This window comes from Anguilla rostrata, chromosome 12 (assembly GCF_018555375.3).
Source record: "Anguilla rostrata isolate EN2019 chromosome 12, ASM1855537v3, whole genome shotgun sequence".
Taxonomy (NCBI): Eukaryota; Metazoa; Chordata; class Actinopteri; order Anguilliformes; family Anguillidae; genus Anguilla; species Anguilla rostrata.
The window spans coordinates 18,985,650-18,998,928 of NC_057944.1; the positions used below are offsets into that span (position 1 = coordinate 18,985,650).

Consider the following 13,279-nt stretch of genomic DNA (forward strand, 5'->3'; position numbering starts at 1 on the left):
ATGTGTGTGTGCGTGTCTGTATGTGTATGCGTGTGTGTGTGTGCGTGGTTCCGTGTTTGTTTGCATGTGTGTGTGCGTGTATGTGTGTACGAGTATTTTTGAATTTTGAATAATTCTTATCCAAGGCTTATCACATAAATCACTAAAGCTTTGAAATGTAAAAGGGTACTGTCATTAGTCAAATGCTGAGTTCTTACCCATGGACATATACTGGATGGGCTTTTTACATTTTTATGACTTTGCAATAAGTTAAACCTTTTCAACTTCTCACTTTCGTGGCCAGTGCGTGACAGTGTGTGAGCGTGGCAGCGTGGCGGAGAAGACGAGCAGGAAGGTGTGTGCGTGTGAAACACATGTGCCGTTGGTGTACAGTGCATGCACGCTATGTGGAAGTGGAAGTGGGCAATAAGGGCGATTGGTGCCACACGCACATCGTTATCAAAGCTGGGTCTTACCCCTGCCGTTTTGTTCATGGTTCCTTACTGGGAAAGGAACAGTGAAAATAGCACAGAATTTATTTCTTTTATGAAAATATTTTTTTGTGACTAGGGAAGTTATCAGTATTACTGGCAGTGTCTGCTAATATGCGCGTGATGTCACACACACAATGATAGACAATACATTTCCTTAAAGTGCAAGTAAAAAGAAAATCATTATATTTCAATATTTCTGTTTCCACAGACTGTATAATTGTATTTATTTTAGAACTTTTTATTTACTTTCCACTATGAGTTTTTTTATGCTTGATCTGCACGTATCAGCCAGGAAAACCCCAGAAACACAGAAACACTATAGACTGTAGTAGATCATACCAGGAGCAGCACCTACAGTGTTCATGGAGAGACACCGTTATAAAATAAATAATTCAAGTGTTACAGATATTACATCGCTCATTTCAGACATTTATCTCCTGAAGATCTCCAGTCATCTGGACCTATTGCTGTAGAATCATTCACTTCCCCTTACAGAGGGAGAGGAAAATGGAAACCACACACAATGCATACCTTTAGGTCGCTATGGATATATAAGCCCTCAAAGGGTGGACATATAATGTTTGTTTTTTAAATCAAAATCTTTCACTTTTTTTTTCTTTTCTCCTTGTCTAATAGTGTTTGTCAGTATCCTGGATGATGCTGTTGCTAATTTTGCATCCCTGTTCAAACCTGATTTACAATTGACACTGCTAGACACAGGATTAGATATTGGACTGGCATTGCACATACTTTTTTTTAACATATTGAATATTTTTATGATGTTGACTCACTTCTGAGGTAATTCTGTGAGGTCATTCTCTGTTGATGTGGGCCCTTCCTTGTGATCAGCACTTCTGCCGAACACCCACTTCCTCCTGCTGCCTGGAACTTCTCTTGTCAAACTGTGTGAATCAGCCACAACCTTTTGTTATGACCTGAAGGCTAAAAGCCTGCTATCCAAAAATGTAACACTTTTCTGCAATATATGAGTTAAGCAAAACAAAGACTGTGTGTAGTTACAAGATATAAATCTATACTTTGCATTGAGGAACCCAGTAGTCTTTAGTAGTGTACAAACAGTGTTGCATTTCTTTTACTGCCTCCAGAACAAATCACCATTCACCTCACAAAGATTTAAGTGTTAGCTAGGATCACGGCTATTAAAACTAGACTTTTAAGACCTTATTTTGCTGCAGTGCCCCCACTCCTGCAGCACCTTTGCTGTTGCAGCTCATTTCTGCTTTGGGCTGCGTTGAGATCAGGCGAGTGCAGCAGCGGTGATGCTGCTTCCTGCTGACGGAGCGGGGTGATTCAGATAAGGAAGACAAAGGCGAGGGTGAGAATGAGCTATCGCGCCGTCGTGAGCAGCTCCTCCGGTCTGCGCCGCGGTCGGGTTCTTGCCGAGGGCCCCCGCCGTCTGGCGTGACTCACGGGGCGGGCGCGCCCTGAACGCACACACGCCCTGGCGAACCGGCTCTCGCCCCGCCAGCAGGTACGGCCTATCACCCAGCTAATCTAACATTAACCTTCCCCTTTTATGTCCGGGTGTCGCACGCAGCAAGCCCCTCCGACAATATAGCAGCAGGGCCGAAAGATCCTATCAGCTCTAAAAACAATCCCCGCTGCCAGATCTGACAGAACAATGCCAAGACACACATTTCTTGTTAGGTGTGAGGATTCAGTCTTTGTGTTTGCAGGGAGAGGAGTGGTGTGGAGTTTAGGGAAACGGGACTGGGAAACCTCAGGGGTTAGGGTTGATACCCTAGATGCGTGTTGCCGTCCTACCCCGATCATACAGATTTAAACTGAACTGGCTCTGTGAATAAATCTGTTGTATGTATGGATAATTTAAGGAAAAATATATTTCATCTAGAGATGAGGGTGTTTTCCAAAATAGTGCAATATTTCAGATGTAATATTGTATATGTATGTTGTGAATGTATGGAGGGTGTGTACGTCTTTCTCTTTCTCCCTTTCTTGCTTTCACTTGGTGCCCCTGCTTAGGTGTTTCCACATTTGGATCATGTATCAGGAGCATCTTAATGACATGAGAAGCAGCCAATCAGAAGGCGTTCTGCCGGCACCCCTCCCTCCCTCCCTCTTTCTCTGCTGTATCCTGCGGTCTAAAATGAAACCCCTTGCTCCAGCGCGATGCGTTAACGGCCTGGACGTGGCACTGCGTCGTAGCCCTGCTGCCATTTTCACCGCATCGTGCCGGAACTCGACGACCGTCCTCGATTCTGTCCCGCTGTCGTCGGTTCTGTCGTCAGTTCTGAGACGCGGAGCGAGGGCATGGGGGAGCTTCGGGGATCGCGGGCCGCTGGGACGCGTGGGGGACGCGTTACGACGAGGACGCTGACCGCCGTTCGCTTTTGTTTACCTTCCGTTCAGCTTCTCTTAGCGCCTCCTTTTGTTCCCACTAGCAGCCGTGCGAACAGCACAACCCTTATCGTTTCTTGCATCGCGATGCTGGCTTGACGATTCTCTCATCGCATCCGGTTCTTGCTTACGTTATCAGCCTGTCACATGGAGAAATTATGTGGTGTCCTGCATTCCTCTCACTGGATCTCGCTTTGCGCACATAAGCTCAAAACCAGCACTCGCTCACTTAGTGTGTGTACTTTTTATACCTTCGGTTTGAGTCATCGGCAGCATTTTCAGTTCTGTTTTTTCATGTGCAGCCAAGATGCCTGTTTTAGTACATGTGTGCGTATGTGTGTGTGTGTGTGTGTGTGTGTGTCTGTGTGTGTGTTTGCGTGTGTGTGTGTGTCTGTGTGTGTGTTTGCGTGCGTGTGCACTTGTAACCCGTACATGTTTGTCTGTAAGGGTTTCCAACCTTAATTTAACCCTGACTCAAAAGGAGTACTTTGTTCAGATGTGTTTGAGTGGAGTGCATGTACCAGTAAATGGGTGTGCTGTCATGGTGTAGTTATGCTCGCGCCGTGGGAAGATGTGTGAGCACAGAGCAGTCTCAGATATTTCACCATGGTGGTGATATCGTCAGGGTAACACGGCCACCGCATCGCACTCCTGAGCATGACGACATCATTGACGACATCAGCAGCAGCTAAACAAATGTGCCGTGTGCTTGATGGTACGTGAGGCGTGACACTGCGCTGCAGATGATTTTCATAACCCCATCAGAGTGCTTTTGGCAGGGGAACGGAGTGATCTCACTGGGGATGAAACAAAGAAACCCTTACAGTTCTGCATGAAGACCACTACAGTATCTATCTATCTATCTATTTTCTGTATTAGAAAGAAACATTATATTTACAGCAGAATCAACAGCTGTGGTTTATGGGGTTGTTTTTCCTGTTGATAAAGGTGTTTTTTTAGTTTCCTGGTAGGAGGTACAGTGCTCCAGCATGCCCTGGCAATTCATAGCTTCCCACTGCATTGTGAGTGGGTGGCTTTAAATGACCCCCTACCAGCCTTCTATGCACTGCTCTGGCTTTGTGACTTGTAGGGACAAATGGAGGAGCAGTGGGTTAGCACACACACACAAAACAGACAGACACACACACACAGTCACCCGCACATACACACTCACATGCTCACACAATTCACAGGGGTAGACGACAAGCAAGATGCAAAATATAGAAATGAAAATGTCAGGTCATTTTAGCATTAGTCTTGTAAAATTTGAGTTCAGCACAGGAAATCCTTAAAAATCAACCTGACAATAAATCCCTCTAAAACACTAGGCATTAGGCAGTCCCATTAGACCCGAGCGTGACCTGTGATTGCCCCATACATGGCTCTGTCTGTCGAGCCGGAACGCCTGCATCACATGATACATAAATGATTTATTGGGGTCTCTACTGGAGCAGATACTCATTTATGTAAATTTGTAATTATGCAGTGTCTGTGTGGCTTTCCTGTATTGTTTTCCTCGATTCTAGTGTTGCGGATGTGGAAGCCCAGTGGCGTTTAGCTTCCCTCGTTTTGACGTGGATGATCAGTGTCTCTGTGCAGACAGGCAGAGGAACGCTGCTCTTGTTAATGTCTGGGGGTGCTTTCCTCAAACCTTTGTATTATCTGTAATAAATGTAAATGCACTGGAACCTGGTAGTTTAGAGTGTGAATAATCTCCTTCTGTATAGAGGTGGGGTCAGTCTCCAGTACCACTCCTTGAGGGGAAAGGGAGGGGGATCTCTTTTGATCACACATTTAGATTTTCCTCTTTGGGATGACTACTTACTTACTATTTACAATGTGTGTTCTCAAAGAGTGTTCTGAAATGTTTGCAATCGGAAAAATGATCAGAATTCATAATTTCAAGGAAGGCACGATCATAGCCAGATAGATTAGGCATAATAATCCTGATCTATGGCATTTTCAAGTTGTTTTTAGCATTCAATTTTAAATATGAATCAATATGTTATGTTCATAGTATAGGTTCAGTTTACTATATTTGAATATAATGGTGTACAATTGTTAGAAGTGTCCTTGATATATGCCCATATACTATAAAAATGTGGTAAGTAATGAGGTTTTGAGTTTTCACTACAGCAATATGCTGTCATTCTGGTGAATACTAATTTTTTTCTTTCTCCTTCCTTTGTCTCTATTTTCTATTCTTTTCATCTCCCTCTTCATTGTTGGCTTTTTTTTTCTCTTTCTGCCTGTGCGCTCTCTCTCCCTCTCCCTTTGTCCCCCGCGCCAGGGCGAAATGCCTTGACCTGCAGCTGGCGGAGGGACGGGCTCGGCTGGAGAGCGTGAGCGCAGAGAGAGACGTCATGGAGCGGGAGCTGGGAAAAGCTGGCCGCCGCTGCCAACTGCTCAGGTACGGAAACCGCTCGAACAATACGGCTGACGGCAACACGTGGAAACGGAGAGAGGAGGAAAGAATAGAATGGCGGAGGGGTGGTTGGGGGGGGGAGGGTGGTGGGGGAAGGCCGGCATCGCTATAATGGCTTCCTGCGAAGCTGTGTCCTGGTGGCGTGACGGATCCACGGTAGCTGCTCTCGCAACAAAAAAAAAAGGAAAAAAAAAAAAAAAACAACCGACTGCACGACAGGAAGGAAACAGCAGATGGGAAACAACTGTGCGCCGGGCTTGAAGTACAGGGGGAAAAAAATGGCAGAGAGAGAAAAAAGAAAAAGGGGGTAGGGGTAGTTGCGACCCGGAGCCGCAGAGCCTGCAGACTTTTCTCTTTGGATCAAACGGGAAAAGAAGCAGGGAAATTTCAGAACTTTGGTTCAAAGAGAGGTCTCTGTGAAGACGGCTCAAATCCTGTCGCCGATACGTGTGAGATCTGGGCTTCTGAAGGCCTCTCTTCTTGCCCTTCAGAATCAAATGAGTTGCTGCTGCTTTGTGAAATCAATAGATATCAGGAGTAGCTTTCATCTATGACTTTACATGTACCAATATAAGCCCATTTCGAGGGCTCGTCTGTCAACCCCCTTGCTATTAAAATGTCCGGGAGATGTGGACAAATTGATATGTATCTCTGTGTTTCGTGCCTCTTTGTCTGTGTGTGTGTGTGTGTGTGTATCCGAGCGTATATGTGATTGTGTGTATCCCTCTGCATGCAGGGATGTGTGTGTGTATGTGTGTGCGCAGGCTTTTCCAAGCCATTGGACACAGGACTTCTTAAGTGCTTAGTAATTGTTCACACTTCCCGATCGTCTCAAAACATGTGTTTTGAGATGATGAGTTTTGGCTTCTGATTTTTTTATGGCTACACTTACCTGTCATTTGGGTGATTAACATTGTTTTATATTAAGAAAGGCTGCACTGACATGGGCAGAGTCCTTCTCGACCTGGATAGGGTGGCACAAAACGGCGGCCTGTGACCCCACACATGGACCAGATTCAGCTTATTCCCCAACATTTTTGAATATACTTCTTACTGAAGTATTCAAATGTGGGAAAAAAACACCAGTGCGTCTGGCTCACACAATGTTGTACTGTGCTAAGAATTTTTGTTGTTGAGGAAGTGAAATCTCTTCTTCTTTCCCACCTTCTACTATGAATCCAACCTCACCGCCCTCCGCCCGTCAACATTTGGAACGAACGCGTGATTCTCATCTGCTCCCCGGTATTTTCTGTGGGTCACCTGGAGAGTCGGGCGCTAAAACAGGCGCCATTTTCCTCTCCCTGGTTGACCCAGCTGCAGGCTGATCTGTCAGCGGGCTCAAAGCGGAAGCTGCGTGCTACACCGTTCTGAATGAAGCCCTCATCATTCAGCGCAGGGTTTTATTTTTGGGATAACCAGGGCGGCGACCTCGGCCCACAAGCTCCGCACTGGAGCCTTCCATTCCTTTCCTGCTGTCGCCTGTGCTCAGATGTTGGTCTTACTTTAGACTTTAGGCTTTATTGTCCCCAGGGGGAAGTTCCTTTCCACAGCACTGTACCCATCAGACAACAGTACATACAACAGCACACAGTAACAGCATACAATGACAGACAACAGTGCACACTCAGGCCTGTTCAGCGAGGCCTATTGTTCAAGGCAGCTATGGCTGCGGGGATCAGGCTTTTCCCAAAGCCAGCCTTCTCCAAGTGAAATGACAACAAAAAAGATGATGACAATGATAATGAAGATGGTGATGGTGAAGGCGATGGTGATGATGATGACGATGATGCAGAAGATGTTGGTGGTGAGGGTGATGATGATGAGGATGATGAAGATGATGACAGTTGCACTATTTTCTCTGAATATTTGGTAGTGCTGTTGGGGTTGTGTCAGCACTAAGTAGTTTTTGAGACGTGTATTAAATGCAGTAGAAATTTGGGTCAGAAGTGGGCCAGAAAGTGACTTCAAACGTGCCAGAAGTTGGCTGCTCGTAGACTGTAGACGCAGTGGGGCCTGAGGCAGGGTGGGAACAGGCAGGGTTTGGGGTGGAAGGGAACCGAAGTGGACCACATGTGGTTCGAGTGCTGCTGGGGGACCGTCACAGCAGTGGTTCAGGCACGCGGTTCCCAGCGAGGTCACATGACTGCCGCAGATCTCCTAACGGGAGCAGCGTGGAGCATAGAGGTCCTCAGCGCCTGCTGCTCTTAATTCATCAGTGGCCTTCTAAAGCTCCTGGGCATGAGTTGTATCATGGCCACAGTTCCACTTTGAATGTGTGGTAAAATGAGTGACAGTGCTCTGAGGCTACATTTTCATTGTTAAGTAACCAGGACATTTTGCATATCACCAGATTGCAATCAGGGGACAGAGTGGGTTTGAATTATTCAAACAGCCTTTTCATGCGAAGGTTTCAATTTCAGCTGTTTGAGAATGTATAATGGTAATGTGATAGAGAATAGTACTTTACCTGTAGGTCGGCTGATTGTTCTCGTTTGATGTATTAAGGTTGTACAAACAAACACAGACACGCAGACATGCAGACTCACGCACACACTCACACGCACACACACACACACCCACACACGCACACACCCACACCAATTCTGTGCATGTGTTTTGCAGGGGGCGGAGTCAGCTGCAGGTGGATGCCCTGAGAGAGTCTCTGTCACTGCTACACTCCTGTCGTCAGGAATTGCGTCAGGAAGTCCAGCGAAACCACGCCCACCTGCTCACATTCTGGGAGGGGTGGAGCGTCCAACTGCTGCAGACGAGCCGGGATGCAGACGCAGGTACGAACCGCGGCAGGTGCTCAGACGCGCGGGCGTAAGCTGTTGTGCAGAGTTGTGCAGACACATAAGTACATTCTGTTACATGTATGCTCGCAGCCAGGTACATTTTGTACAGACTCCCACATATAAGGTTTTACAGGTGACACCTCACGCACACACATGCACAGGAGCACATAAAAACTATGCGTACAGGAACTCACACATGCACAGACACAAGCACAAAGTGTGCTAATGCTCACATGTACACTCAAGGAAATGTACTTTCAGAAGGTCACACCCTCATGCACAGTCTCCCTGTCTCTCTATTGATCCAGTTCAACTGAGTTTGTGTGGGCAGCGCTTTGTGCTCTCTCTCTCTCTCTCTTTTCTCTCTCTCTCTCTCAAATTCAAATTCAAATTCAAATGCTTTATTGGCATGACATATTTAAAAATACATATTGCCAAAGCGTAGTGACAACAGCAATCAACTACAGTAAGAATATATAATCAAAAGGAAAAAAGAAGACAAGCAGCAACAACGATAACAGCACAAATGATAGGAACATAATACTTATCTATTAAGTTAACTGAATTGAATTAATTATATTATATACATGTACACATACACACGCATACATATATATATATATATATATATATATATATATATATATATATACATATATATATACACATATATGTACATACATACATACACACACACACACACATATACATATGCACACATATACATACAAACACATATGTATATATACATACACACATACAACTCTCTCTCTCTCTCTGTCTTGCTCTCGCTCCCTATCTCTTTTGCTTGTTCTCTGATTCTTTCAACTGTCTTTCTCCCTCCCTCATTGATGATTTTCTCTCTCTCTCTCCTCTCACACTCTTTCTTTCTGTGTCTGTTACTTGTTCTCTGTCAGATTTTTTTATCTGCTCCTCTCACTCTCCCTCCATCAGTGATTCCCTCTCTCTCACTCTCCCTCCCTCAGTGATTCTCTCTCTCTCTCACACTCTCCCTCCCTGTGCGATTCTCTGTCTCACTCTTGGCTCAGTGTAATTGAGTAAAGCAGTTGAGGGCAGGCTGCAGTCGAGGCGGGAGGTGGCCGTTCCTGTGGGAAGCTGGCTAGCTCGGCGAGCAGAAATGAGTGTGTCAGAGAGTCTGCTCTGGCTCCATATCCATTTCATAGATAATGGGCTCCGTGGTGCTGTGATATCTCCCCTGCTCCGGAAGGTTGCGGGGTCCTAATTATCCCACCAGGATGCTCCAAAATGGACTCCTGTTACCTCCGACCTCACTGCAGAGATAGAGAGGGGGGTAATGGTCCCGATCGTGGTGTTATTTTTCACTGCGCTGTGTACCTACACAGAAACCTGGACATGTAATCCAAATACTAATGCACGGCCTGTCAATAAGAGAGCGATCACTGATGAGCAGAGCTGGACTCCAGATAATAGAAAGATCCCCGCAGAGCTGGAACACAGTATGCTGTTCTGTGTGTCGTCAGGCTGAGAACCCTCTGTTCTCAGATAATTGCTGTGTGAAGATAATGGGCTGATATGACTGCCTAATGGGATTGAAAATGAAGTGTGTGGGAGGGAGCCAGGTCAAACAGCCCTCCAGTCAGCATTGTATTTATGAGCGGATAAGGGGGCAAAATTATGTGTATATTGCGTGTTTCTTTGAGCGTGTGTGTGCATGCGTGTGTGTGTGTGCGTGAGAGAGAGAGAGAGAGAGAGAGAATGAGAGCAATGTCATAGTGCGTGCATGCTTTAGTGACAGGGTGTATGTCTGTAAGCACAGGTGTTTTGCATAAATATATGAGCTTCAGTCTGTGTGAGAGAGAGCAGGGGCGTGTGCGTTTGTGTCTGTAAGGGCAGGTGTGTGGATATGTCTGCCTTTGTGTGGGAGGCAGACAGAGAGAGAGATGAGAGAGAGAGTGTTTGTGTGTGTGTGTGTGTGTGTGTGTGTGCGTGTGTCTGTCTGTCTGTTTGTGTGTGATAATCAGGTTTATTCGGGTTAGTTAGTGAGAAGCTGAAGTTGCAGTTAAGGACACAGATGAGAGTTAACTAGTTAACCTTGGGCTCACCTCACACTGGGCGTGAACGCCTTCCCTGCCAAGGCTTTCTGTGAACTGCTGAGTGCGTGTTTGCATGTGCGTGCGTATGTGTGTGCGTGCGTGTGCGTGTGTCTGTGTGTGTGTGTGTGTGTGTGTGTGTATGTGTACACAGTTGGTCTACATCTCTGAATGCCAGCCTGGTATTTATTTACCGTCCCTGCAGAACGTGTGGGTTCTGATGATTTAGAGACTCGTCTCTTCCTCCCTCTGTCTCTGCGCTGCTCTGCTCTTCCTGTCGTTCTGCTGTCGGCCCGTGAGGCAGCCGCGCTCTCCCACGTCACCGCAGCGTGACTCCCTGCTCACGATCCGGGGCCAATCTGATGGGCGTGGGCGAGCAATTAAACGCCGATACCTGTCTGTCAGCTTTCTGCGGTCACGCCGAAGAGAAGGACCGATAGAGGAGGAAGAAAACAACTCCGTGGCCAGGCAAGGAGGAAAGAGCGGAGACTGAGAGCAGAGACAGAGCGAGGGAGAAAGAGACAGGAGCAGAGAGAGGGAGTGCGGTAACAGAGAGAGGGAAGGTGTGAGATCAGGAGAGAGGGGAAGAGAGAGGATTGATTTGGCAGGGCAGGCTGGGTTTGGGAGCCTGCAGCTTCACCTCTCTCTGCATTAATTATGTTCGCCTCTTAATCAGACCTGCTGAGAGACAAGTTAAGACCTCTCCTTCGGGGAGTGGTGCCACACAGCTCCGCCAGGTGCCAGCGAGCGAGAAACCCGACACCACCGCCCGCGGGGGCAGGGCGGGGCACGGTGAAGCCCCGGTCACAGCGCTCCGCTCCCCGAAGAATCCCCACAAGCTCATACGCAGTAGGCGTGTCTAGCCCGATAGCTGCCCCGCCCCCCAACACTCCTTCCGCCTTCGTGCTTCCATCGAGGGCGGAGCTTGGTCGGAGAGTGACATCCCAACGCGAGTGGGGAGGGGGAGGGGGGTTAAATGAGTGGGTGGGATGGCCTTATGAACACAGGCTCATGGGTCCTCTCCCCAAAACGTGAACGCGAGGTGCGCCGTTCTGTCGTTTTCGCGGGGAATCTGGGAGGCTCCGTGTCACTGGCCGTGACCCTGTGGTGAACTCCGGCGATCGCTTATCGTAGCTGCCATCGTTCGCCTCCCTCTCTTTTGTTTTTGTTGTGATGCCTCATGACAAAGCGTGACGGTGCTGTGAGCGAGGTAGTAAAACTGTGGTATTTTCTCACACAGTTCCGAGGAGCTGTTTTTCTACCCTTCTCTCACTATCTAGGTTATTGGCCGCTTGTTGTGAAAGGACTCGGCTGGAGTTTCCTTGTAAGAAAAAACAGTGTCAGGTGGAATTTGGGCCGCTAGGTTCTGGAACATTCAAGGGCACATAAAAACAATAAGTCTCTTACCAGCCCTCAAATACACTGGGCAATTAAAGTGATTGATGTGTGGCGATGTACTTCAGCACAGAGGCACATGACGTCTGGTGAATCATTAAAACCTCCTCATTCGCTGAGGTGTCTCATGCCTTAAAGGTTTGAAATATGAGCTTGGAATTTGAAATAATGTTTATCCTCTTCTGGAGAAAACATAAAAGCCACAGCTCTCAGACACTGTGCCAAATAAAGTCTAAAATGTGCTTTCGTTTATCTTGCCATTTGAAGCAATGTTGAAGTATTCAGTTGAGAGTTCTGGGCTACCCAGCATCCTTTGGGTAAGGTGGGGCAAGTGGCCTCAGAGCCCAGAGTAAACAAGGGAGACATTTTGATTGGACTAAATCTGGGAGAGCCATTTATTCAGGCCCCGTTCACCCTGACCCTCCTCTTTCATCCTGCAGGGTTTCTTAACCCTCATCCTGGCCAAAATCTGGCCAGTGTTTTATATGCGTTTAACCTGCTGCTCCCTCAACTGCAAAGAATAAGTTAAATTGATTCAGTCTGGTGGTTATGTGCATTGATGGAACACTAAATGTCAAACTCAGTCATGCCAGATGAATGTTAGCATATATGATTTGCTTCCCTGTAGAGCCATTCTAAAGTGTTTCACGGTGTGAGCTGTGATTTGCTTTGCACTCAGAGTCCACAGATACTTTTCTCCTGTATTAGTCCTGTGCTGTTTTTTCTCTGATCGTCAGTAGACATGCACCTGTGATTCATGCAATCAAGTAAGGCTCAGTTATTTCAGGAATCGGCATTGTTTGAGTTTTGCTGTGTCTCTGTCATCTTGTGTGGTGCTCAGAGCGGGCGGAGCTACAGCGAGCAGTGGGCGGGGCTCAGGCGGAAGTGACTTGTCTGAGGGAGGAGCTGAGAGAGTTGGACGAGCGCCTGGCCTCCTCCGAGATCCGGGCCCAGGAGCTACAAAACCAGGCTCAGAACCAAGTGGAACTGCAATTCCGGTTCCAGGAGGTCCAAACACAGCTGCTCGGTAGGCAGAAAGCATTTGACTCATCTTAATTATTAACAGGGACTCAAAGTATCTCAATATGCTGCACGTTGGTGGGGACTGAAGTCATTTAACCTTACACCCCACACCCCTCCACACACACACACACAGTGACCAATCCTGTGATATCCTGTGTTGTTCCGTCAGTCTGTTATGATTAGGTATTTCACAATGGGGATGAAAACGGGGAATTAAATATTGCTCTCACAAAATAATTAAAACAGTGTTCCTGCAGTACTGAAGTTCTCCAGCCATTGAAAGCTGTTGTATGTGATAAGCCAATAGCAAGAAGCAGCGGTTGGGCGATTGTTTCTAAAATTTGTCGAGTATAAAGAACAGATGGGTAGGGTCAGGATAGTTCTCTGCCTCCTAGGTTTCCTGGTCAATGGCCGTTGCTAATCTGTAGGTGTGATACGGACTTGGACATAATCCAAGCTGACGCACGGACCGTCGCTTAGCGTGCCTCTTAACCGCTCGAGAAACAGACAGGCTCTCTCGCATATTTGATTTTATTGAGCGGCTTATCGCTTCTATGATAAACTTCCTAGTGTGTGCTTCATGCTTCTTCCCCATCTACTGATAGCGCGAGTGCTTTCAGAGAAACCACGGAAAGTATGATATGCTATTATCACGTCATTAAAATCTTACTTCAGATGACTAATCCAAAGCCGAGGCATCTTGACCCAGTGAGGAAG

General features: G+C 46.9%; 1 protein-coding gene across 4 annotated transcripts in view; it reads left to right on the plus strand.

Moving 5' to 3' along the window:
- lekr1 (leucine, glutamate and lysine rich 1) overlaps positions 1–13,279 on the plus strand; it is a 29,175-nt gene that overhangs the window by 13,024 nt on the left and 2,872 nt on the right. For all 4 annotated transcript variants that reach the window (XM_064303198.1, XM_064303197.1, XM_064303196.1 and 1 more), the window contains 3 exons: positions 5,143–5,262; positions 7,900–8,066; positions 12,381–12,566. In XM_064303198.1, the coding sequence (XP_064159268.1) occupies positions 5,143–5,262; positions 7,900–8,066; positions 12,381–12,566 (473 nt within the window). The remainder of the gene's footprint in view (positions 1–5,142; positions 5,263–7,899; positions 8,067–12,380; positions 12,567–13,279) is intronic.